Source organism: Malaclemys terrapin, chromosome 1, assembly GCF_027887155.1.
Source record: "Malaclemys terrapin pileata isolate rMalTer1 chromosome 1, rMalTer1.hap1, whole genome shotgun sequence".
Classification (NCBI taxonomy): Eukaryota; Metazoa; Chordata; order Testudines; family Emydidae; genus Malaclemys; species Malaclemys terrapin.
The window spans coordinates 27,920,974-27,944,870 of record NC_071505.1 but is presented as its reverse complement, the minus strand read 5'-3'; the positions used below and the strand labels follow the sequence as shown (position 1 = coordinate 27,944,870).

The 23,897-nt window shown below is 42.5% G+C and overlaps 1 protein-coding gene across 2 annotated transcripts in view; it reads right to left on the bottom strand.

The window, feature by feature from the left end:
- Positions 1-1,578: 1,578 nt before the first annotated feature.
- Positions 1,579-23,897, bottom strand: part of PRKAR2B (protein kinase cAMP-dependent type II regulatory subunit beta) — a 197,309-nt gene continuing 174,990 nt past the window's right edge. For both annotated transcript variants that reach the window (XM_054018539.1, XM_054018549.1), the window contains exons 5-11: positions 17,506-17,612; positions 13,797-13,950; positions 9,605-9,706; positions 8,844-8,918; positions 7,597-7,662; positions 7,269-7,407; positions 1,579-3,801 (exon numbers count right to left, since the gene is read on the bottom strand). In XM_054018539.1, the coding sequence (XP_053874514.1) occupies positions 3,668-3,801; positions 7,269-7,407; positions 7,597-7,662; positions 8,844-8,918; positions 9,605-9,706; positions 13,797-13,950; positions 17,506-17,612 (777 nt within the window). In that variant the 3' untranslated portion in view covers positions 1,579-3,667. The remainder of the gene's footprint in view (positions 3,802-7,268; positions 7,408-7,596; positions 7,663-8,843; positions 8,919-9,604; positions 9,707-13,796; positions 13,951-17,505; positions 17,613-23,897) is intronic.

Genomic DNA, 23,897 nt, shown 5'->3' with positions numbered 1-23,897 from the left:
CCTCCCACTCTGTTACTTGTCTAATTAGGTTGTAAGCTTTTTGGGAAGGGACCTGTTTCTTATGGGTCTGTAGCTCCCAGGTCACTTTGGGCATAGTACAAATAATAATAATGGTCTCGATTGCCATCTATCTCCAGATCCATGTTGGCAGAAACCCTTTAGATGCAGATTTCTCCATTCTGCATGTGCACCCTCTCCTCCACTCCTCCAGATGCTGCAGAGGACTCTGTAAGGTCAGCACTAAGGTAGGGGTGAAGAGTGGCCAGAAGGCAGTTGCGGGACACATGTTCCTCTCTCCATCCCTGTAGAGACACTTCAGAAAAGACAATACATCCTAATGCTTAATCATCTTTTCCATGGAGCTCATCCCTAGCGCCTTTTATAACACTTTCTATCCAAAGATAAAAGTGCTTTCCCCAAAATCTTACAGGAATTCCGTGAAGATTCAAAGTTCTTTACAGATGTTAAGTTTAAAAGTGCTGGTTAAATTCTAAATTTATACAGCAATATGATCCATTGGCAGACGCCTGCACAGGTCAAAACTAGTGAATATGACCGTAAGACTTGGGCCTTGGATATCACACTCCACAAAATGTATAATACATTGAGAGAGAGAGAATATGTGCAAATTCCATGAGTCTAATCCTCAGATTTAAATCTTATTAAAATGAATATTTGAATTGATTTGATAACCTGAGCAAAAAACTCATGATATGTGCTTTCTATATTCAAACTTATTTATTTTCTTTTCTGAAGAGAGAATGAGTAAAAGGCCAGATGTTTCATCCAGTAGAGGGCAGTGGTTCACAAACAAACTGTATAAAATATTACATTAAAGAAACTTGAAATAACATTGCATAGGTTGCAAAGGTAAGCACTCAATAGTTAGGAAATGCCGGAATTAAGGTTGACTGTGCCATAATGATTTACATTATATTTATATTAAAACTACATCAAATGTTATTAATGTTTAGTGAGATGCACTCAACTGCTAAAACCCCATTCTATTTTAAATTGAAAAATTCATCTGCCAACAAATAAAAACAACCTGCTGCAACACAGACCCAGACCCTGGGCCTCATTAAACCCAAAATTTTGTGTTTATCTTATAGTTATCACACCTCTTGCATTTGACATTTAGCTGCAGTTTATAACTGGGTAAGGAGGGTTTATCTGGGGGGTGGAGGAGAAAGGACCATGGGTTTGCAGTAAAATGGTTAAAAGTAGCCATCACCAGATCATGTCCTGGAATTTGATCTGTACTGAGTGAGTGTCCAGAGTTGCTATATACACATCCTGTTTGTGTACAAGTTATTTTCTCTTTTATTTGTTCCCAATACATGAAGAACTGAGCAAGAGGCTCAATGTTTGTAAAGCTCTTCGAAGGTTTAAAGCACTACAAAAGTGTTAAAAATCATGAATGTGTTAATAAGTGGCTATAAATAATTCACTTATAACTATAAAAATGAACACATCTACATATATATATATATATATATATATATACACACACACACATACATATAAAAGTGTTTTTTATTGTAAGGAAACTTTAAATATAACAAACAATATTGAAAATATTGTTACTAGCATTTATGGCCTTGATTGGAATTCATCATCAGAAAAGTAATCATTAGCATTTTTCTGAATAACATTAAGCTAGTGCAAAAAATAAGTAACTTTTATAGATTAAGCATATAGAATGACATACAGATTTTGGTTACCTGATGTTTCCTTCTAGTATAACAGACTTCACTTTTTTCAATAAATCAAAAGTACAAAGGCAATCAATATGTGCAACTATTCATATCAGGAGGCTGTGTAAAAAAATTGTTGACACTTGTAAATTCTGCTGAGACTGTTTTTGTTAACAATGTTCATTTATAATTTATATCATATTATACGATATAAATTACATGTTAGTAATAGAATTGTATAATCATAGTTTCATATTCAAGTATGATTGTATAAATTGTCAGAACAGATCACTATAACTACAGGATATATAATTATACCAACTGACAAACACAAATACATTGCATTAGAAAAGTCATTGTCTAAGAAGAAAAGTAAGGTGTAACTTTTCATTTGTTTAAAACAGGGATCAAGCAACCCTGTTGAAACGCTTCTGGTTCTGTCTTGATAGAACTACTGCAACTTGTCATTATGTGAACTACCTCTCCACATGGAGCAATAAACATGTCAATATATAATGTGAGAATTGGATTGTGTCTGATACTTCCAGTTACAGACTTTTACTAGTGAGAAATGAACTCTTTTTTTCTTATTTTAAGTAAGATAATACTTTCTCCTTCGTCACAGAGCAAAACTTTACCCCATCCTTCGACTGCTGCAATGACAGTCTTTTATGATGTCTTACAGGCCTTTGGTCTCTGAAGACCAAAGCAGAACCTGTCAGCTTTAATAACATGCTCTCCAAACATGTATAAAACAGCCTTTCAAATTATTGATCTTTTAGATTCACATTCTTTCTCAGACTTGCTGGTAAGGATTTCCGGGACCAAAAATTTTAGTATGGCTTTCAACACTTTAGTAGTTGAATCTGGTCTGTAGTATATAAAGTCAGACTCTACTAAGAAGAAAGAGATACAGAAAACATTTGACTTGAAATGGGAAAGATTTAACAGAGAAAAATAAGTGATTTCTAAGGACAAAAAATTAACCCTAGTGGAGACATCAAATAAATATGGAAAAGACAAAATGCATACATTTTGAAACAAGAAAGAAATTAGAAGGAAAATGATGTAGGTTATGCATGATTAGATAGAATGTGACAATTGTCTACATAAAATACTTTTGCCTGTTTTTAAAAAACATGCTTGCATCAAGATTAATTTGCCAGCTTTCTCAACAGAGGAATATACCGCGTATATGTAACAAATAAAAATGCAGTTTATTGCAAAAATATAAAAATCCCCTAAATTGCATAAGATATTACAATATTTTCCAAGTGGGCTTGCTGAAATGTGACATATTAAGCAAAGAGGACTTTAATACCAAATCACAAATGTTAAAATAAGACTTGGGTAATGAACTTTACACAAAATGTATTGTTGTGCCTTATTGTTATGAGGAATTTTGAGTTATTTCTTTTTTATACAGCTATAGTAATTGCAACATAAAATCATGACAATTGTAATAGGCAGAAATGGATACCTACAGCATACCTTCTGTATTATCAATACTAATGAACACTGTGTGCATTAATACTTTAAACATATCACATTCAAGCTAACAGTCTTTCCAGAAAATCTTAACTATTTTATAGAACAGAAGCTGGTTGAACAAATTCATCAGCATAGTGTTTTCTTAAAATCTATTCTTTATGAAATGCTGTATACAAACAACTGATTTTCAAAAGGTGCTGTGCATCTACAGCTACCCTTGACTTTAACTGGAACTGCTGGTGCTAAGCTCTTCTGAAAATCAGGACCAAAGTCTATTAAATCCCTATTTAGTTTACTGATACATCCATTGTAATATGTAAAAAGGCAAAAACAAAAAAACCCCAAAGAACAAAAAAAAACCCCAAACCCTAAAATCACAGAAAATGCTTGGCATCTACAGGAAGATAGGCATGTTCTCAGTGGACTAACCACTATTGTGCTATTTTCTCATAACAGATCTTGTTGTTCCATACTTTATTTCATGCACTGGGATCAGCAATGTCCATGTTTGTTCCAAACAGAGCAACTAGCTGCTCCTCATAGTTTGCAATGTTTCTTTTCATAATTTCCATACAAGGTCCCAAAAGCCTTTCAAATGCCTGTACATCCATAACTAAGATAAAAGGGGGTGGGGGAAAAGAGAGAGAGAGAGAGAGAGAGAGAGACAATGTAATGTGGCCATCAGCTGCAGAAATGAATTTCAGAGTTTATGACATTCATTGTGTAGAATTTTAAATTATAATGGGAAAGGCATCAATGAGGCCCATACTATGTCAGTAGAGCTGGAGATAACTTTTCCCATATGATTCAGACCTAAATAATACCTTGACCCCAATCCTGCAAACATGCATGTGCTTAACTTTATTAGTAGGAATAGTTCTTCTGATATCAATGCATAAGTCTTTGCAGGATCCGGGCTTTGGATGACAATTTAAAAGTATAGTTATCCATATTGGTTCACTGGGAGTGTTAATCAGGAGAACTAAAAATGCTGTAGTCAATAATTTATGTTTTTTACTTCAAGAAACTTTACATTTTAAAAAGTCTAGAACTAACTTTGTATCTATTAGGTTAGCACTGAAAAATTTAGTAAGTCAATAAAAAGTCCATATCCAGGAAAACTCATTTTTTTCAGTCTCACACACAATTTTTCCTACAAGTTTATATAGTACAAATTATGGCATAAATGTGCAGATATTTGCAACTTATGTCTTAATATGTTACTTATGGCAGTTCTTATGGGAAAATACACATTTAGACTAAAACATCAAAATGAACAATTCTGTTACACACACACACCCAATTTTTTGCTATCTTGGAATTGCCAGTAATTTATACATACTTTCCATCAAAACTGCTTTCCTGTTGTCTCATTCTCTTTACTTCCTTTCTGTCTTCAAAAAGTTGCTGGAGCCATGCTCCTGCTAACACATACCTGAATGTTTTTACTTCAGATATCACTCTTTGCTAAAACTGAGAATCTCACCATTTACAGCTTGATATCACGCACAGATTTTAAATGTTAATTTTATAATTGCTATCTTTGTTATTCATACAGCACCATAAATGTGCATAGAGCCTTACAGACAGATAAAAGAAAATGTCCATGCCCATATGAATTTACAATCTAAACTGTATCTATTGCATAATCATGAATCAATATATTAAATAGTAAAATTCACTTTGTGGCACTAAAATAAACATGGCTGCTTACTTACTATAGATATAGTTAGGCAACACACTCTGTACATTTCATTTGAATGATTCTAACGCCTGGCCTATACACAAAGCTGTACCAGTTTAACTAGAAGTGTGATTTTAAACATACTTAGTTAAATCAGTGCAATTGTGTGTGGACACTCATATCAGTTTCGAATTAAACTAAGCTGATTTAAGATAGTCTTACACCAATTTAAGAATGTCCACTCTAGCAGTGTTGCATTGATTGAGCTAATTTGGTGTCTAAATCAGTTAATCGGTGCACAAACTGTGTGTAGACATGACCTAACAGTGTATGGATGTCACACCCAAACCCATCCAACACTACACAAGAAGAGTGTGCTATCCATTTTAAAAATATTTTTAAATGGTTCAGCTAGCACAGTTTTGTCCTCAGTCTGGGTAGGATATAATGCAAATAAAAGGTTTGAAAACTATCCTCAAGATTAGGTAGTAACTCTTCAGGATATCTATTTATCTAGGTATTTACCCTGTGCCTATCAGCATAGTATGATAGCCTACAACTTTGTGAAATATCTAAGATCGCTTAAATAAGGTTTGTCAAGGAGAATTTAGTGGTTGTTGGGAACTTTGTTTTGAAAACATGTTCTACGTTAAGATTTCATGGAATACAAAACCTACTGGATAACTCTGGGAAGGGCTACAGCACACTACTTTTCTACAGACTATAGTTATAAGAGGTTCCAAAAGGAACCTCAGGCGGTTAGACTAGATGAGCCTTGCGGTCCCTTCTACCACTATGATTCTATAATGAACTTGGTGGTGGTATCTTGGTGCCTAATCTATTCTTTTCCTTTGCTTTTCTTATCTTCTGCTCAAAGTTATGAGTCTAATGGCACTGAACGAACCTATTAAACAGTAATCATAGTAGTTTCTCGGGTATTATCTGTGTGCTCTAGCCAGTGTTCTGCTTGTTTATCTTTGTTTGGCTGGGGAGACTTATTTTTAAAAACTAGTAGTTTTGTGAATAAACAGAGAACATTTTGTTTGCTAGCCTGATGTCTGTCATTTAAGAATACAAAATTTGCCTTTGTATCTTACAATTTTCCTAATACAACTCCACCCCAATATAACGTGACCCGATATAACATGAATTTGGATATAATGCGGTAAAGCAGTGCTCCGGGGGAGGCGGGGCTGCGCAGTCCAGCAGATCAAAGCAAGTTCAATATAACACAGTTTTACCTATAACGCGGTAAGATTTTTTCTCCCGAGGACAGCGTTATATCAGGGTAGAGGTGTAGTTAGATTAATAAAATGGAAGGGTTATATAATGATATGATTGAGAAGTTAAACCTTAAACCATGCAAAAGAATCCTACATTTCAGCATTAAGGGGTGCATTAAGTAACATCTAAATAACCCATAAACCATGTCAACTCAGTTGGTATGAGTTAATTGTTTTGTTTTGAATGTAGGTTCAGTTTTTTTTTTTAAATAACAAAATTATTGAAGGAAAGCTAAGTTAAAGAAATAAGTTTTGCATTTAGTTCTGAATGCAGTGACATTCGTGGTCACTCATCACTTCTAGTACTGAGTTCCATAGTCTTGGTCCTCTCCTGTGTAAGAGAAGGGAAGACTGACCCTTGAGGAATTATACAGATGATGGCTCTGGAGGTGGAGGAACAGCTGTCCATCATGAACTTGTGAGGCTAGTCCCAGATGAAGGATTGAAGCCATCTTTCCAGTTCACCACTGTGGTCTCTCAAAGGAGAAGGAGTAGTATTTGTTTTAAATGCCACAAAGATCCAGAAGAAAACACACGTATTTGTACATCATGTCCACAGACAAGATGATGTTCTCTATTAACACAATCACTATTGTCTCTGTGCCTCAGCCTGAAACCTGACAGAGTGACATGGGCTGGTAAAGCCAGAGACTTTGCTAACTACTTGCTAACTTACTCAGAAATGGGAAGTTAGATTAAATAAGGTAGCATGGAAGGTTGGTTATATTAAGCAGTTGTTTCTTAGGTGTTGGTTGACCACTGGGCAAGGACAGTTTTTTATTTGTCTGTTAAGTGTTATGCAGATTAAAAGTATTATGACCCGGTCTGCGCTAGTTGGAAACCATTTTCAATTCCATCTGAAGAGGGAAGACATTGGAGGTCCATGGTCGACACAGTTGTCAATTACAAGTAATTTTTCTAGTGTAGATAGGAATATACTATAACAGGTACAGTACAATCTAACAGTCCAATAGTTTTAAATGCTACTGGGTGACTGAAATCTGATTTTATGGTATGAAGGAACATGCAGTACATTATAAATGCAGCCTTTGATAAGTAAAAAGATTCTTTTTATATTAGTCACAGCAAGCAAAAATATCACTGAATCAGTACCTAAACACTTGACAGTGCCAAGAGCAAATGCTGAAGCTGCTCGAGGTTTGTTAGTTACAAGAGCAAGTTCTCCAAAATACTGTCCTCTGGAGTACCGGGCTATTTCAACCGCCCCATTCTCTTCTACATCCTGTTTATTCTGAAAAGTCAGATAAGATAAAAATAAGAGACACTTGCTGAATGTACAGTTTTACTCAAAATGGAATTTAAACATGTCTAAAGAATAAAGAAAACTGCAGTGAGAACTAGAGACATCTGCTGTTTAACATTTAGAATATATTAATGACTTAAAGATTTTGAAAAATTAAATTCATGTTAGGGTTTTTACCTTCCTTTTCATAGTAATTCTCACTTCTCCAGATTCTACAATGAAAAAACAATCAGCCATGTCTCCCTATTAAAAATAAAAAAGCAAGTAATGAAAACATGAATATTGCTTTTTAGTTTTGTAGTAACAGTAAGAAATGCATTAAAATATATGTAGCCAGAGGCTAACAGCTAATCCTACTTAGAAATCCACACTCATGGCATAGAAGGATTAAAATGTCCATACAGAGATGAGCTGAGCAACAAGCTCTCCTGAAAGAAAATGACACAGTTGGCTCCATGTAGACCTCAGTTCTAAGCCATGGACAAAACACAATATCAAGCACCAAGAGAGGCAAAAGAAAATCTTGGATAACTTGGAGGATACTTATCCCTATTCCCCAAGACAAACAAGCTGCTCCCCTATGGATCAGTGGGAATTGGGTTGGTGGACAGAAATAATCAGCCTGAAATCCAATTGCCACCTTCTTTTGTTCTAGAGGGTTTTGAACTCATAAAATCCCAAAAATTATTCCCTATCATGGATGCTCAGGTATCAATAAGCATAGGAGAGGTTTAAGCCAACATCTAAAGGAAGTCCAAAGGCAACACAGAGTCCGAGTTGCCTGCAATCTGCCGTGATGGAATTATCTTCACATTGTTCTTTTTTAGGAACAAAAACAGACACTCAATGATAAGACCCATTTTCAGCACCTACTAGTACAAGCCTTCCTCTTCTATAGTATTTGCATAGTTTACTTTGTTCTGTTCAGACCAGCCAAACATGTTGTTTCTTAAAATACAACAGATGAAATAAAGTAGCTGTTAAAGTGGCAAGAAAACCCCCAATCAGACACTGGCTAAATATTCCACAATAGGCATTTACCATTTACAGCTTTGTAAAAGCTAACAAAATGTTCCAAATCCCAGAAAGAATTAATTACATTTTGTCATCAAAGAGACACACTACTAACCACAGATATGCTCAGTATGGAACTACAAAAGGGTAAAAAAGCCACTGGAAAATTAATTGAAATAGCCTGCCAAGTATTTGTACTAAACTTTTTTTTTGCTTTAAATTGTTATTTGGAATTTACATCATCATAACAACATATTTCTTTGAACTACACCATTTTTTTCAGACCAGTTTATTCCCTTTATGTGTACTATACTGAGATTCACTTAGTTTAAAAGAATGGATTCATTATAGATAATACAGTAGTTTTACTTATAGACGCAAAAACTAAATCAACTAAGACACTACCATACCTGAGTAATGATTTGTTCTCCATCTTTGTATATTTTGGTGCCTATTACATCCACCACTTTCAAGCGTTCAGATAGCTTTATAAAAAGAATGGGAATATTAAAATGTTTTGTTAAAAAGATTAAACATATGTTTTGCTAATCCTTAATACCTATTTTTATGGACCTATATACAGTATAATATGTCCCTAGCCATCTGTATTGACAATAAAGGGATAAAGAGACCTCTGTTTAACAATTTTCCTGGGAATCGTTTACCAACATACATGTTAATTAAGTTTCTATTTTTGTATGGTAAATCTACATGCTCTAAGTCTTCCAAAATACTTACTGGAGAAAGTGCATGTGTGTGCAGAAAAATATATCTTTTAAATGAAAGTCTTCACTTTTTTCAACATGCCCAAAGCACTAATTCATATTATTAATATCCAGCAAAAATTCAGTTTAAGAAATGGAAGGCTGGAAACCACAAAAATATTCTAATCTTTTGCAGTTCTATGGCCTCTATCCTACAAGTTGATTTGCAGACTCCTGTTCCAGGCAGATCCCGATTGGGGACTGCTGTGTGGATCAAATTATAGCATCAAGCTTTATGAAGAAACTAAAATAGTCAATGGGGGGATCAAATTGGAAATTTCAACACTTTTCCTCAGAAGTCCCTTCTCCAAAAATAAAGATGTGCAAAATTTTAATCTAAAGGAAGTTTTTATTCCAAGATAAAACCCCATGCCACAACCACTAAAATAATGCAATAGAAAACTTACTTCTAAAGATTTAAGGAATGGCAATGACTGAATAAAATTTTCATACATTCTTCTCTTTTTGGCATTGTTTTTTACAATGATTCTCCGGAATGTTACCCTGTCCTGAAAACACAAAGAGAAGAAAAAAATATATTAAAGGAAAATGTTAGCACAGGAAGGAAAATGCATAAAAGAAATAGGTAAAATGTATAATGATTATAATCAGCCACTAGGGGGCAATTTTATGTGTTTTTAAGTACTTCATTGATAGGGTTACCATATTTCAGCAAGCAAAAAAGAGGACGGGAGGAGCCCCGCCCCTGTCCTGTCCTAGCCCCGCCCCTGCCCCTTCCACTTCCCGCCCCCCTCAGAACCCCCAACCCTCCCCCTGCTCCTTGTCACCTGACTGCCCCCTCCTGGGACCCCGTCCCCTGACTGCCCCCCAGGACTCAATCCCCTACCTAAACCTCCCTGTTCCTTGTCCCCTAACTGCCCCGTCCTGATACCCTCCCCCCATCCTAACTGGCCCCCTGGGATCCTACCCCCTACCTGTCCCCTGACTGCCCCAACCCTTATCCACACACCCCCCAACCACCCCCCGAACTCCCGACTGTCCCCTCCAGAACCTCCCTGCCCCTTCTCCGACCCCTTGGCCCCCTTACCCTGCCGCTCAGACCAGCGTGCAGGGGAGGAGGAGCAGGGGGAGGAGCTCCAGACTGCCGGTGTGAACTGCCGGCTGGTGATCGGCGAATACAGGGAGGGAGTGATCTCTGTTGCAGGGGAGAGGAGGGGGAAGTGGAGGAGGGGCTCTCTCTGGCTGTCGGAGCCCCATGTAAGTGGCACTATCTGGCCGGCTGCCCTGTTAGCCGCGCGCGCTCTGCATGGGGGGGGAAGTCCGGACATTTACAAATTCGCCCCGGACGCTATTTTTAGCTCAAAAAGCCGGACATGTCCGGGGGAATCCGGGGGAATGGTAACCCTATTCAGTGAGGCCTTCTATTAAAAGGGGCATAATAAATTTGATATTTTAAATTGTATCATTTCAAATAACTGATTTTTCTGATAAGAGATCTTTGAAATCAAATCTCTTGCCCATCTTTTTATTCCACTTAAAAATTCATCTTCCTTGGTGATGTTTGCAAGGATTTTTTGGGCAGGCCGAGAGCAACACCAAACATTGTGGTGCCCGCTCCTCCTCACCTGCCTACTTCTGTGCACAGCTGCTGCCTATTGAGTTTCAGATTCAGCTGTGCAGCAGCAGTTACTGGCCTTCTTGCCTGCCCAGGAAAGAGCATATACACAAACTGCCCCCAAACAAGACACATGAGATAGGAAATACAAATGGACATCAACAAAACTGAAACTGACTCAACCCAAACTGCTGATGAATCAACAAATGAGAAACTGAAAAGTGATTTCTCCTCCCCACCCCGCAATCAGTTTCAGCTCTAGTAATCTTATATTGTTACTTGTAACAATAGCAATTACAACACTTTCAGGTGGAAATGTAATTTTTAAGATGATTTTAAGTATCCCTTTAAGATCTTGTTTTAGTTACAAATTCAGAAGGATGAATAATGTCTGTGTAATCCAACTAAATGTTAGGGCATTCCAAGCCAGCCTTCTTAACTAAGTACAGAGAATTAGTTAGTCTTTCAGACCATAAAAAGGTTCAATTTTTGACTCCTATTCAGATTTCTATGATTTTATATTTTTGAGGCAGATTGGCTGTTTACCTTTCTTTTTCGAACCAACATTCCACCTAATACAGGTTTAGGAACCAGACACAAAGACCCAAACTCACAAAGATACTTAAGTACCTAAGCTCCAGCTTGAGGTGCCGAAGTCCCAGTTCTGGATCCACTGCAATCCACAAAATTCTCTAGGTGCCTAAACTCAGTGTCTATTTTTCAAGTAAAAGTTCCCTTGGTGCCTCTATTTCTGCCTCTGGGCATGTATATCCGGATGCCTAACCCCACCTAGCCCAGCCCCCCAAACCAGGGGAAGATAGGTGCTCATCCACCTAAGTTGCATGTGGGTCCTGATCCAGTAGGCATGCTCACAGGCCACCAACTGGATCAGATCCCATTAAAAATCCAGCTACCAGAGGAGTAGGAGGTGGAGATGATGGTGCCCACCGTATAACTTTTAATTCAGTGGTTCGAGCACTCACCTGGGAGGCAGGAGATCCAGGGTGCAGTCCCTCTACTCCAAAAACTCTTTCATTATTTATCCACAATGGAACAGCTTCAACAAGAGAGAGCCACATCAGAATATCCCACAGCTCAGTGGTTAGAGCACTCTCCCAAGAGGTGAGAAACCTGTGTTCAAATTTTTTCTCCCCTCTGGCAGAGAGGGGAAAATTGAACCTGGGTCTCCCACATCTCAGCCCCAGTGAGTGCGCTAACCACTGGGCTACAAGTTAGGCACCACCCCCATTTTGTGTGGCGCAAGGCAAGCACCTAACTCATTCCTGCAACAGGCACCTTAGCTGCCTGACTCCAAGAGAGGGATTCCCGGTCCTGGATCGCTAAGCAAAGATAGGCATACCCCTGAAGTCTGGACTTAGACACCTATCTCTGAGGCTAGGTCTATACTACCCGCCTGAATCGGCGGGTAGAAATCGACCTCTCGGGGATCGATTTATCGTGTTCCGTCTGGACGCGACAATCGATCCCCGAATCGGCGCTCTTACTCCACCAGCGGAGGTGGTAGTAAGCGCCGCCGACAGAAAGCCGCAGAAGTCGATTTTGCCGCCGTCCTCACAATGGGGTAAGTCGGCTGCGATACGTCGAATTCAGCTACGCTATTCACGTAGCTGAATTTGCGTATCTTAAATCGACTCCCCCCTGTAGTGTAGATGTACCCTGAGAGAGGGGTGGGGCTTAGTACACACCCCTCTCATTGGCATCTCTCTCTGGCTAGCTTAGGCTGTTTCTCACATAACGTGCTGGCTTTTATGGATCACGTTCTAAGGGGACTATCCCTCCCCTTTCATTGTACAGGGAGCCTTGCACTTAAGTTCGCTTGTGGATCACAGTGTGGTTCCTGTAATTTTCTAGGCACCCAAAAATAAGGCACCATGACGTTCCACACTGCAACGACCAAGTCCCTTCATGGATCCTACCCATGCTGCCTAACCTTTCAGGTTCAATTGCAGACTATGTTTATTACCAACATATATTAGCTTTGTATGACAAGTTTGGAGTAAATGACTCCAGGAAAACAAAATATATAATTTCAGATGATTAAAAAATCATCTCAGAAATGTTGCAGTTAAATCATTTCATCCCACAGTTCTCAGCACATTTATTTCAAGTAACGAGCTTCATGTTAGCTAAACCAAACAATGGGACCAGATCCTTGGCACCACTTCAGCAGCACAAAGGGGCCATAAAACTGCCCTATGTGGGCAAAGGGAATTTCCTGGTGTGGGACAATAAGCAGAAAGATGGGGTACCCAACTGTGTGTCATTCTCTCTTGTTCTCACACCACCCAATTCAAGGGGATGTGGCTGGAATGCACTGTAATCCCACTAGTACAATGGCCCTGGGTGGCCATTAAAATCCATTGCAATTTAGAGCATCATTCAGGCTGCTCCAAGTTATGTAGAAAGCTCAGCAGTCTAAGGGATCAAGGTGGCAGAAAGCCACCTATGCTCCCCTACACCAAGGACTGCTCTGAATTGGCACCTTGGAATCAAGTACCAGACCAACATATAAGCCTTGAAGTAGAACAGCTTTCTCAAAGTACCTATTGTGCAGATTCCAGATATAGTAAGCTTAACAAATAGCATCATGTGGATTTTTTTATACTGTAGCCAAATGCATTCATGTTTTTTGAGATCTAAGAAAATATTTACTATTTGGCAAAATAATTGCCATGTCTCTTACAGTTGGAAACATGATAACTAAGCTCTGAAAGTTATTGAGGTATTTCCCAAAATTACTTTTGTTGTGGTTCTTATATCAAATTGCCATTCTAATATTCAAGTTTGCTTAAAGCATATGTTCAGGGTCTGAGAAAAGACAGTATTTGCCCAGGATTTTTCTGCAAGTTTTAAAAGGCTTCTATCCTAATGATACATTTCCAATTATAAGACAATTTTTCAATTTCAAATAGCTGTAGATACAGCTATACAATTTTAAATTATTTTATATAAAGACAAAAATGTTTTAATGAAAAATACATTCAAACAAACATTTCACTTACCAAACCCCATACAGCACCAGGAGATGTAGCAATTATGGTAGCTGCTCTGGGTGTATTGTACATTAAGGCCAACTCACCAAAACTTCCACGGTTATCATAGGTACCAACACACCTCCCAACACCGTCACATTTTACATAAATGTCGTATGTTCCTCTGTTAACAAAATACACAAATACGGTGAGTAAACATCCACCCTTTCCACTCCCCCGTGTTCTTTACTGAGCAGTTAGCTGGTTTAGTTTACTACCTTGTTTGTTTAGTTTACCAAGTTGATTATGCACCATGCATTACACTGATGGTACTGCTCTGGAAATATAAATTTTGTTCAGTTAAATGATACTGAGTAGCTTGCAGGGTCATCTCACTTATTTGTGTATGCCCTAGAAATGGTGGCTATTTTAAGGGGGACAGTTGCTACTTCTTTGTAAGGACATGGTAACTTTGCAATTGAAAAAAAAAAATCAGAATTGGAATTACAATTATAAATTACATATAAATAAAATCAAAATGGCAATTATTAAAAAATAAAGATGAACACATTTTGAGCCTAAATTATTTAACAATTTCTTTTTAACCATGAAACTGTAATCTACAAAGTCCTCACAAAGAAATGGTTTCTGAAAACTATGCTTCTGTGATTAAATTAATTTAAAAATGTAAAAGTTCTTTCACATGTAAAATGTTTTTAAAACAGTAATTGATATATTGCAATGTACAGTTGCATTAGTGAAAATGGTGGCAAAACATACTGTGAGTCCTTATCTAAAGAGTAACAAATGCAAAATAAAAATATTGTATACTCATCTAATATAAAGTTTTAACTTTAAACATCAAAACAAGCCCACAAAAATATTTATCGATAGTTGTTGCTCTGAGAAAGAAGTAAAATATGACAGCCACCCTCTCTGATGCTGTGTCATTAGCCTGTTCAGTGCCAAATATTTATAGCCTTTCTTTTTGGAAGTAGCTGAAATGGAATGCATATGTCTCTACAATTCCTTTCCCTTCATGGTCAAGGATAGGGTTACCATACGTCCTCTTTTTCCCGGACATGTCCGGCTTTTCGGCACTCAAACCCCTGTCCGGGGGGAATTGCCAAAAAGCCGAACATGTCCGGGAAAATGGCAGCTCTGCTCCTCCCCGACTCTTCGGCTCTGTTTAAGAGCCGGGCTGCCCGAGCGCTATCGGCTTCGGGCAGCCCCGTGCCTCCAGACCCTGTGCCGCCGAAGCCCGGGACGGGAAGTGCCCGGCTGGCGGCTGGGGTCCGGAGGCAAGGGGGCTGGCCGAAGCCGGTAGCGCTCGGGCAGCCTGGCTCTTAAACAGAGCCGAAGAGTCGGGGAGGAGCAAAGCCGCCGCGCCGGGAGGCTCTGCTCCTCTTCGGCTCTGTTTAAGAGCCGGGCTGCCCGAGAGCTACCAGCTTCGGGCAGCCCCCGTGCCTCCAGACCCTGCGCCCCCAGCCGGACACTTCCCCGCCCGGGCTCCGGAGGCGCAGGGTCTGGAGGCACGTGGGCTGCCGGAAGCCGGTAATGCTCGGGCAGCCCGGCTCTTGAACAGAGCCGAAGAGGAGCAGAGCCTCCAGCCGCAGCGGCTCTGCTCCTCTTCGGCTCTGTGTAACTGACACGGTGTCAGTTACACAGAGCCACCGCGCTGGGAGGCTCTGCTCCTCTTCGGCTCTGTTTAAGAGCCGGGCTGCCCGAGCGCTACCGGCTTCGGGCAGCCCCCGTGCCTCCGGACCCTGCGCCGCCGGAACCTGGGAGGGGAAGTGCCCGGCTGGGGGCGCAGGGTCCGGAGGCATAGGGGCTGCCCAAAGCCCGAGCGCTACCGGCTTCACGGTTTGCTGGGCAGCCTCCAGACCCTGCGCCCCCGGCTGGATGCTTCCCCTCCTGGGCTCCAGCTGCACTGGGGAAGCGCCGGCTGGGGGCGCAGGGTCTGGGGGCTGCCCGGCAAACCCTGAAGCCGGTAGCACTGGGGCAGCCCTTTCCCCCTGGCTGGGAGTGGAAGGGAGGAGGGGGCGGAGTTAGGGTGGGGAAGGGGCGGGGTTGGGGCGGGGCTAGGAGTAGGTAAATGGGCGGGGCCAGGGCCCGTGGAGGGTCCTCTTTTTTTATTTTTGAGATATGGTAACTCTAGTCAAGGACTTTGTAGACGGATGGTCAGAGTTACCTAGACCTCACAGCCATGTATCTGGAAGAACTCAATGAAGTCCCTGCAGCTTTCTGAAGAGGAAGCGGCTAAGCCATAAGCCCCAAAAATGGGAGAAACTTGGATCCTTTAGTGAAGAATCCCAACTCTGTGTCACAGTCTCCTCAGATATATACAGAGTACATTGGGGATTCTCTCTAGAAGCCAGCATTAATAGCCCTGACTATATCATTGTATCCTACCTGAAACTGAAGACAGAAGGTAGTAAAAGTTTAGTGCAGAGGTTCTCAAACTGTGGTCCGTGGATCACCAGTGGTCCACGAGCTCCATTCAGGTGGTCCGCAGATAGTTCCCTCTAAGCTGCATGCCTGGGCAGCCGCACACAGCAGAATGAATGGCCACCCACCTAATTAGTGGAGCTGCGCAAGCATGGCCCTACTAATTAGGTGCCTGGACCCTGGAGAAATCGCACATGTAAGGTGAGGTGGTGGCCTTGGGGACAAATAGGGGGTAGGTGGGAGAGGGCAGTTGGGTGAGAAGAGGGGGTTGGGAGAATTTGGGATGTGCAGGGCTGCGGCAGTCAGAGAAAGAGATTACTTTCCCCAGCGCGAGAGTTGTGGCTGCCTGGGAGAGACGGCCCTCCTTCCCAGCCTCAGCTCGGGGGCTGCTGCAGTGGGGGAGAGAGGGAGAGAACCCCCACCTTCCCAGACCCATCTTGGGTGCTGCTGCGGCGGGGGAGAGAGGGTACATCCATCACATTAGAAAGGTAAGACTACTGATATTAAAATATGATTTGTGTGCTTTTATTTGTAGAACAAAAAAATGTTAATTCTTATTAACTTTTTTTTATATAGCACTTTTATCCAAAGCGCTTTACCATAGTTAGCTAATGGTACAAACAAGATTTGGAAAGATCATTAAATGGTCCACCAAGACCCACAGAAATTTTCAAGTGGTCCGCGAAAAAAAAAGTTTGAGAACCACTAGTTTAGTGCATTGACCTATATTGATGATTTGGTAAGAATTTAACCAAAGGTCAACAGCAGCAGCAACACAAAGGGTGGTCCCAAATCACTGTTTCAGCAATTATGTCTGTAATTTTACCTATTAATCTGACTATGAAGTATTAGACCCACATGGGAAGTGTAGTTAAAATCTGTGCAATTCTTTGAAAATTTAAATTTTATTCTTATGAACAAGAAACTCTACCAACAGCATTGAGAATTAGATTAGTATTAGTATTAAGTATTAGTATTAGTATTAGTAATAAGATTTCAATCAAATATTGAATGCTAAATCTTTTCCAATTATTTGTTACATTAAATCAGTTTCCAGTTAACAAATAGTCTTTGTGACAGAACATTACATTAAAGGACCAGTGACATGTTCCCTTGCAAACATTTTATTACTAACTGTTCAACTACTCTTTAACTCTAATAAAATATCTTTGCATTTTCTTTCATACGTGCACACACCTGTCTGATTCAACTGCAAGTATATGCAAAAATATATTTTCATTGATACACCTGGGCATAATCCCTTGTGTTACAATAATATATAATCACTCACCTATCAATTACATAGAAGTTGTCACCATCATCACCTTGATCAATGACATGCTCCCCTCCTTCAACCAGCTTTTCAAACATAGCATCTAATACCTGAGACATCTGTTCCTATTTAAAAAAACAATAACAAAAAACCCCATAAAATGAAAATTAGGCTCTGATTTTATGGTATCACCCTCAAAAATACAAATTAACTGTTTAAATGTTCTATTTAGTCTTCAAATATTGCACTGGACATAGCTCAGATGATGATAGCACACCTGAAATATATAAAATTTTCATGTTACAATAATCTGTCAATTTATCAGAAAAATAGTGAGATTTTCAGTCAGTATTTCAACTTTTAATTCCAGATCTTTCCTTCTATTGTGTTCAGAGCACAAAGACACACCTGCAGTTTTAATACTGCTGTTGTTCACTTTCCTAATGCAGTGCCCTGTAACAATCCTTTCCAAAACTGTCCCTTCACTTAATAATGCAAGATTACTTGATAGCCGGTGTGATACCCAATATATTACTTGACAGCCCCTGCAGCCGCATAAAATATATTAACTGTTGCTTTGCTAATCAATGTGTGATGGGGTGCACTCACCCCGCACTGGATGGGGAAGGGTTAACTCCAAACTGTGGGCTGAGGAAGCCATGCCCCCACTCTTTACTGGGCATGCTCGAGGTGTAGCACTAGTATAAAGGGGAGCAGCCCCCCTGCTCAGTCTGGGCTGACCACTGGAGAGGAAGGACACATGCTGCAGGCTCCAGCCCGGGAGCTGCCAAAGTCCCAGACTGTGGGAGCCGGAGGTGCTGAGACCCAGGCAGACACCAAGTGGGATGCCACTTGCAGGTCAGAGCCCCCGGGAGCAGCACAACCCAAGGAAACCAGAGACCCCCAAGACATCTAGACCAAGGGACTGAACGAGTCATGGTAGGAAGTAGCCCAGGGAGGGACTAGCCATTGTCCCTAAAGCAGTCAGTATGTTTTGGGCGGCTCCCCACTGACTAAGTGGTGAGTCCACTTGCCACTACCAGGGCCCTGGGCTGGGACCCGTTAGAGCAGGGAGGGCTCAGGTCCCCCTACCCAGGCTGCCACCCACCACAGGGAGGCAGCCCAACCCCCACTAGGCCTCCCTGCCCTGCCGACCAGGGCAAGCCTATTGACTTTATACACTAGGCCTCACTGTCTTGAGACAGAAGACAGCTTAAAGGCTGGCATGCACTCACGCTGCACTGGATGGGGACCCCCCACCCTGTCACACAATGGTAGATATATTTGTGGCAATATAGTATTTACTTGACTTCTATAAGTAGCACCTGAACTAGTATGTTTCAATATTGAAATTCCCCATTTATTTATACAATAGCCATGTCTTGTGTATTAGTATGTGAAGCTATACACATGTAAATATACATGAAGTTACATAATATTAGTCACATATAATTAGTATCAATGAAGCACACTGAAGATAGATTATAACTTGTGAAGGGGAATACTAGGCACAGAGGCCCCTTGCGGGAGACCTCCTGGTCCTACTACACCCTGCCCCAGGAAAAAGCAGTAGAGGTGAGTCCTCCAGGCTGCCTAGAACAGCTACAGGGAAGCAGCCAATCAGAGTCCAGCACGCTCATATATAAAAAGGAGCTACTGGACAGCCCACCTTCAGTTGCTGGCTGGAGCCAGGGGAGTAGGAAGGTGTTCCTGGCTAGCTGCAGGAATTGACAGAGCAATTGCTGACAGGGACCAGGGGACCAAGGAAGGTGCTCTTGGATGCCTGAAGGGACTCAAGAAAGACTTCAGCCCTGAGATAAAGGTGAAGATGAAAGTACTGGGGCTGTGGGGAAGTGGCCCCAGTAAAGGGAGGCAGCTGCTACTTATAGGATCCCTTAGTTGGGACCTGGAGTAGTGGATGGGTCTGGGTTCCCCCCCACCCCCACGGGAAGTGGCTTAAGCACTGAGAAGGGACGTAGCCCAAAGAAGGGCTAAAGACCCAGAAGAAGGTCAGCATTTGTGGGAATTTTTGATACTCCCTGGAAAGGGAGTGAACTGAATTGTAAAGAGGGACTCAGCTGAAGAGCTGGGATAACTGGTGAAGAGCCCCCCAGGGAGGAAGCCCTGGGGGCACTGCTCCATACCAGAAAAGGGACAAGTGAGAGAGAGCCCAGCAGAGGCTGAGAGACCGTTTGGGAAGCAAGCCCAGGACGGGCTATAACCAGAGTACTGGGATAGGCCCTGTTGGACTTGTACCCTGGAAGGGGTTTGTTTTATTAGCATACAAATTGTGACTCAGCTGAAGGGCTGCGTCACCGAAGATCTACCTGACGAGGGCAGTAGCCAACAGTAGTGAGCAGCGCAAAGCTTAAAAAAAAAGCAGGTGTATGCACATATTCGATCCAGGACGTTCAAGAGAGGCAAGTGGGCCCCACCATGTTAACTACATATACTGTAACTTCAGAAAATATGAATATCTATCTTTTTTAAAAGTATTGCACATGTCAAAACAAACACTTGTCAGGGATGGTCTAGATAATACTTAGTCCTGCCTTGAATGCAGAGGACTGGACTAGATGACCTCAAGAGCCCCCTTCCAGTCTTGTACTTCTATAATTCTACGTCCAACATATACAGAAGCAACAGCTAAATTGAGTTTTCTTTTCCTTTTATTAATTTATATAATCTATAACATGTGCCCTTCTTCCTGTAGGCATCTAGCAGGGGTTCCCAAATTATGGCATGTGTGCCACTGGTAGTGCATGACCCTGATGTTCCATCAATTCACTTCATAATTTTTTAAGAAGGGGACACACAATGTTAATTAATAAAGTTTGGGAACTGCTGATCTACTGGAAGGCTCTATGTGCAACCTTCCCTTTCTATAGGCATCTACAATGTGTTGATGGCCCCAAAGGTTCTATTTTTGACCCTTTCCTTCTCCCACCCCATCCCTGAGGCAAAAGCTCATCCACTCTCATGGCTTCAGTGGTGGTGATTTTTAAAATCTTGCCTCATGGGAATGAGAGAATATTCCTGCTAAAATGACCTTCTCCTCAACCTATCCAGGCTTACATCACTGCTTCTGTCTGTTTGGACCTAATGGATACCCTGTTTTTTTCCCTCAATTTAAATGACAACCTTAATTTCTCTTCATTCCTGCGCAACTGCCTCGCCTCCCTTTTTCTACACCTGTGGCCTCTCAGATGCAAGGGTCACATTCTAACCTCAGAGACTTGCATATAGCTTCCATGCACGTCAACCTGAGTTGTACATGAATATCTGAGGGTATAGTTTTGCCCTTAGAGATCACATACAGTATACAAGTTAGAAAACGAGGTCTATACCACCGATAAAATATTTCTTAGCTGTTTTAGTGTTTGGAGCCAACTTATGGGAAAATATGTTTCCAACCCACTGTAAACCATTATGAAAAGGTAAATCATACGATGCCTAGATAACATGGGGACAGAAACAAGACTAAATGTGTGCAATGCTTCAATTGAATAGATAAACCCTGGACTTAACTAGTGCAGTCAGTGAGTAGGATTTCACACACTGGATACAACACCACTTAATTTTAATGGAATAAGTAGGTTTATAAAGAAATGTAGCAGACTAATAAAGTGACAGTCTGAATTATGCTTTGGACACCACTACAGCAAATATTTTACTTTACCACCTACACATGGAGTCAGAAGTATCAAGGGATACATTCAATTAAATCAACTCTCAAGTAGAAATATAGAAATGTACAGATGGAACTTAGGTTTCAGAGTTTAAATACATTGAAGACCTCTAATTTCTAAATATCTTGCCAAGAATGTCTATGTAGACAATTTCCTTTAGATAGATGCTTTAGAACTTAACCTGTTTATTTTCTCCAAGATTCAGAAGATATTTTAAATTCAGCAACTCTAGGGTTACCATACGTCCGGATTTTCCCGGACATGTCCGGCTTTTGGGGGCTCAAATCCCCGTCCGGGGGGAAATCCCCCAAAGCCGGGCATGTCCGGGAAAATCGGGAGGCTCGGCCGGGGCCTCTTTGTGCGGGGCCGGGGGCATGGTGCCAGGCCGGGCCAGGGTCGCAGTGCCGGGCCGGTCCGGGCCCATGGGGCCGGGCCCGTGGGGCTGGGAGCCGAGCCGGGCCCGCGGGGCTGGGAGCCGGGCCCGCGGGGCTGGGAGCCGGGAGCCGGGCCGGGGAGCCGGGAGGGGGTCGGGGAGCCGGGCCGCGGGGCTGGGAGCCGGGCCGCGGGGCTGGGAGCCGGGAGCCGGGCCGCGGGGCTGGGAGCCGGGAGCCGGGGTCGGGGAGCCGGGCCGCGGGGCTGGGAGCCGGGCCCGGGTCGGGGAGCCGGGCCCGGGTCGGGGAGCCGGGCCCAGGTCGGGGAGCCGGGCCCGCGGGGCTGGGAGCCGGGTCGGGGAGCCGGGAGCCGGGCCGGGGTCGGGGAGCCGGGCCCGCGGGGCTGGGAGCCGGGCCGGGGTCGGGGAGCCGGGAGCCGGGGTCGGGGAGCCGGGAGCCGGGCCGCGGGGCTGGGAGCCGGGAGCCGGGGTCGGGGAGCCGGGAGCCGGGAGCCGGGTCGGGGAGCCGGGAGCCGGGCCGCGGGGCTGGGAGCCGGGAGCCGGGGCTGGGAGCCGGGAGCCGGGCCGCGGGGCTGGGAGCCGGGCCGGGGTCGGGGAGCCGGGCCGGGGCTGGGAGCCGGGCCGGGGTTGGGGAGCCGGGAGCCGGGCCGCGGGGCTGGGAGCCGGGGGGTGCGCCGGGGGTGGTCGGCCAGGGCCCGAGCCGACCCAGGCTGGAGCCGCCGGGGGCCAGCCTGGGCCGCGCCGCGCCTCCTTCTCCCTCCCCCGCCCCTTACCTTACCTTACCTTACCTGCTTCAGGCTTCAAGCAGGGGAGGGGGCGGAGACTTTGGGAGGGGGCGGAGTTGGGGCGGGGGGCGTGGGCGGGGCCGGGGGCGGGGCCGGCCCCCCCGGGAGTGTCCTCCATTAGGAGGCACAAAATATGGTAACCCTAAGCAACTCTATCATATTCTTCAATTCATGCAACAGATTACACAAAGAGATTTCTGCAAACTGCACATGCACATTCAATGTGGCATCCAGCTAGTTGCTGATGCAGTACTGATGTTTCTTCTCCCTGTCCAAGTTTCCTCCTCAATAGCTGACCCAGAGAAGGAGCTCACACACATAGTATCATTGTTCTGACAACTGGTCCACACATTTGTTTTTAATTGCCTTTCCTATATGCCACCCCAATTCAACAAATGAAAGAGTGTCAACACTCTGAGCACTGGTTTTGCATAAAGCAAGGGTATTAGTACCCGCTGCGAGGTAGGTAATTATGTATGATAATTCCCATATTAACGATAGGAACATGGAAACAGAGATTAAATGAATTGCCTGGAGGCACCATATTCTAGACAACTAGGCACAGGATGCAAATGAGAACTTAATTCCAATGCTGATTCTGACACCACCCATTTGTGAAGTGGGGGTAATAATATTTCTCCCTCCTTCAAAAGACGTGCTGTAAAGATTAATTAATTAATGCTTGTGAACACTCAGGACTACCGTGATGAGCGCAACAGAAAAGCCCATTAAAATATCCATATTCAGTGCAGCATTGGATAAGAACATAAGAACAGCCATAATGGGACAGATCAATGGTTCATCTAGCCTAGCATCTGGCCTTTGACAGTAGCCAATGCCAGGTGCTTCAGAGGGAACAAACAGAACAGGCAATCATCAAGTGATCCATCCCATCACCCATTCCCAGCTTCTGGCAATCAGAGGCTGGAGACACTTCAAAGCAAGGTTTTATGTCCCTGACCATCCTCGCTAATAGCCATTGATGGACCTATCCTCCATGAACTTACCTAGTTCCTTTTTTAACCCTGTTAAAGTCTTGGCCTTCAACATCCTCTGGCAAATTGTTCCACTGGTTGACTGTGCGTTGTGTGAAGAAAGACTTCCTTTTGTTTGTTTTAAACCTGCTGCCTATTAATTTGATTTGGTGACCCCTAGTTCTTGTGGTATGAGAAGGATTAAATAACACTTCCTTATTTACTTTCTCCACACGAGTCATGGTTTTATAGACCTCTATCATATCCCCCCTTAGTCATCTCTTTTCCAAGTGCAACGTCCCAGTCTTATTAATCTCTCCTCATATGGAAGCTGTTCCATTCCCCTAATCATTTTTGTTGCCCTTTTCTGTACTTTTTCCAATTCCAATATATCTTTTTTTTTTTTAGATGGGGAGACCAGAGCTACATGCAGTATTCAAGATGTGAGCGTACTATGGATTTATATAGAGGCAAAATGATATTTTCTGCCTTTCCTAATTCCCAACATTCTGTTAGCTTTTTTGACTGCTGCTGCACATTGAGCAGATGTTTTCAGAGAACTATTCATTGA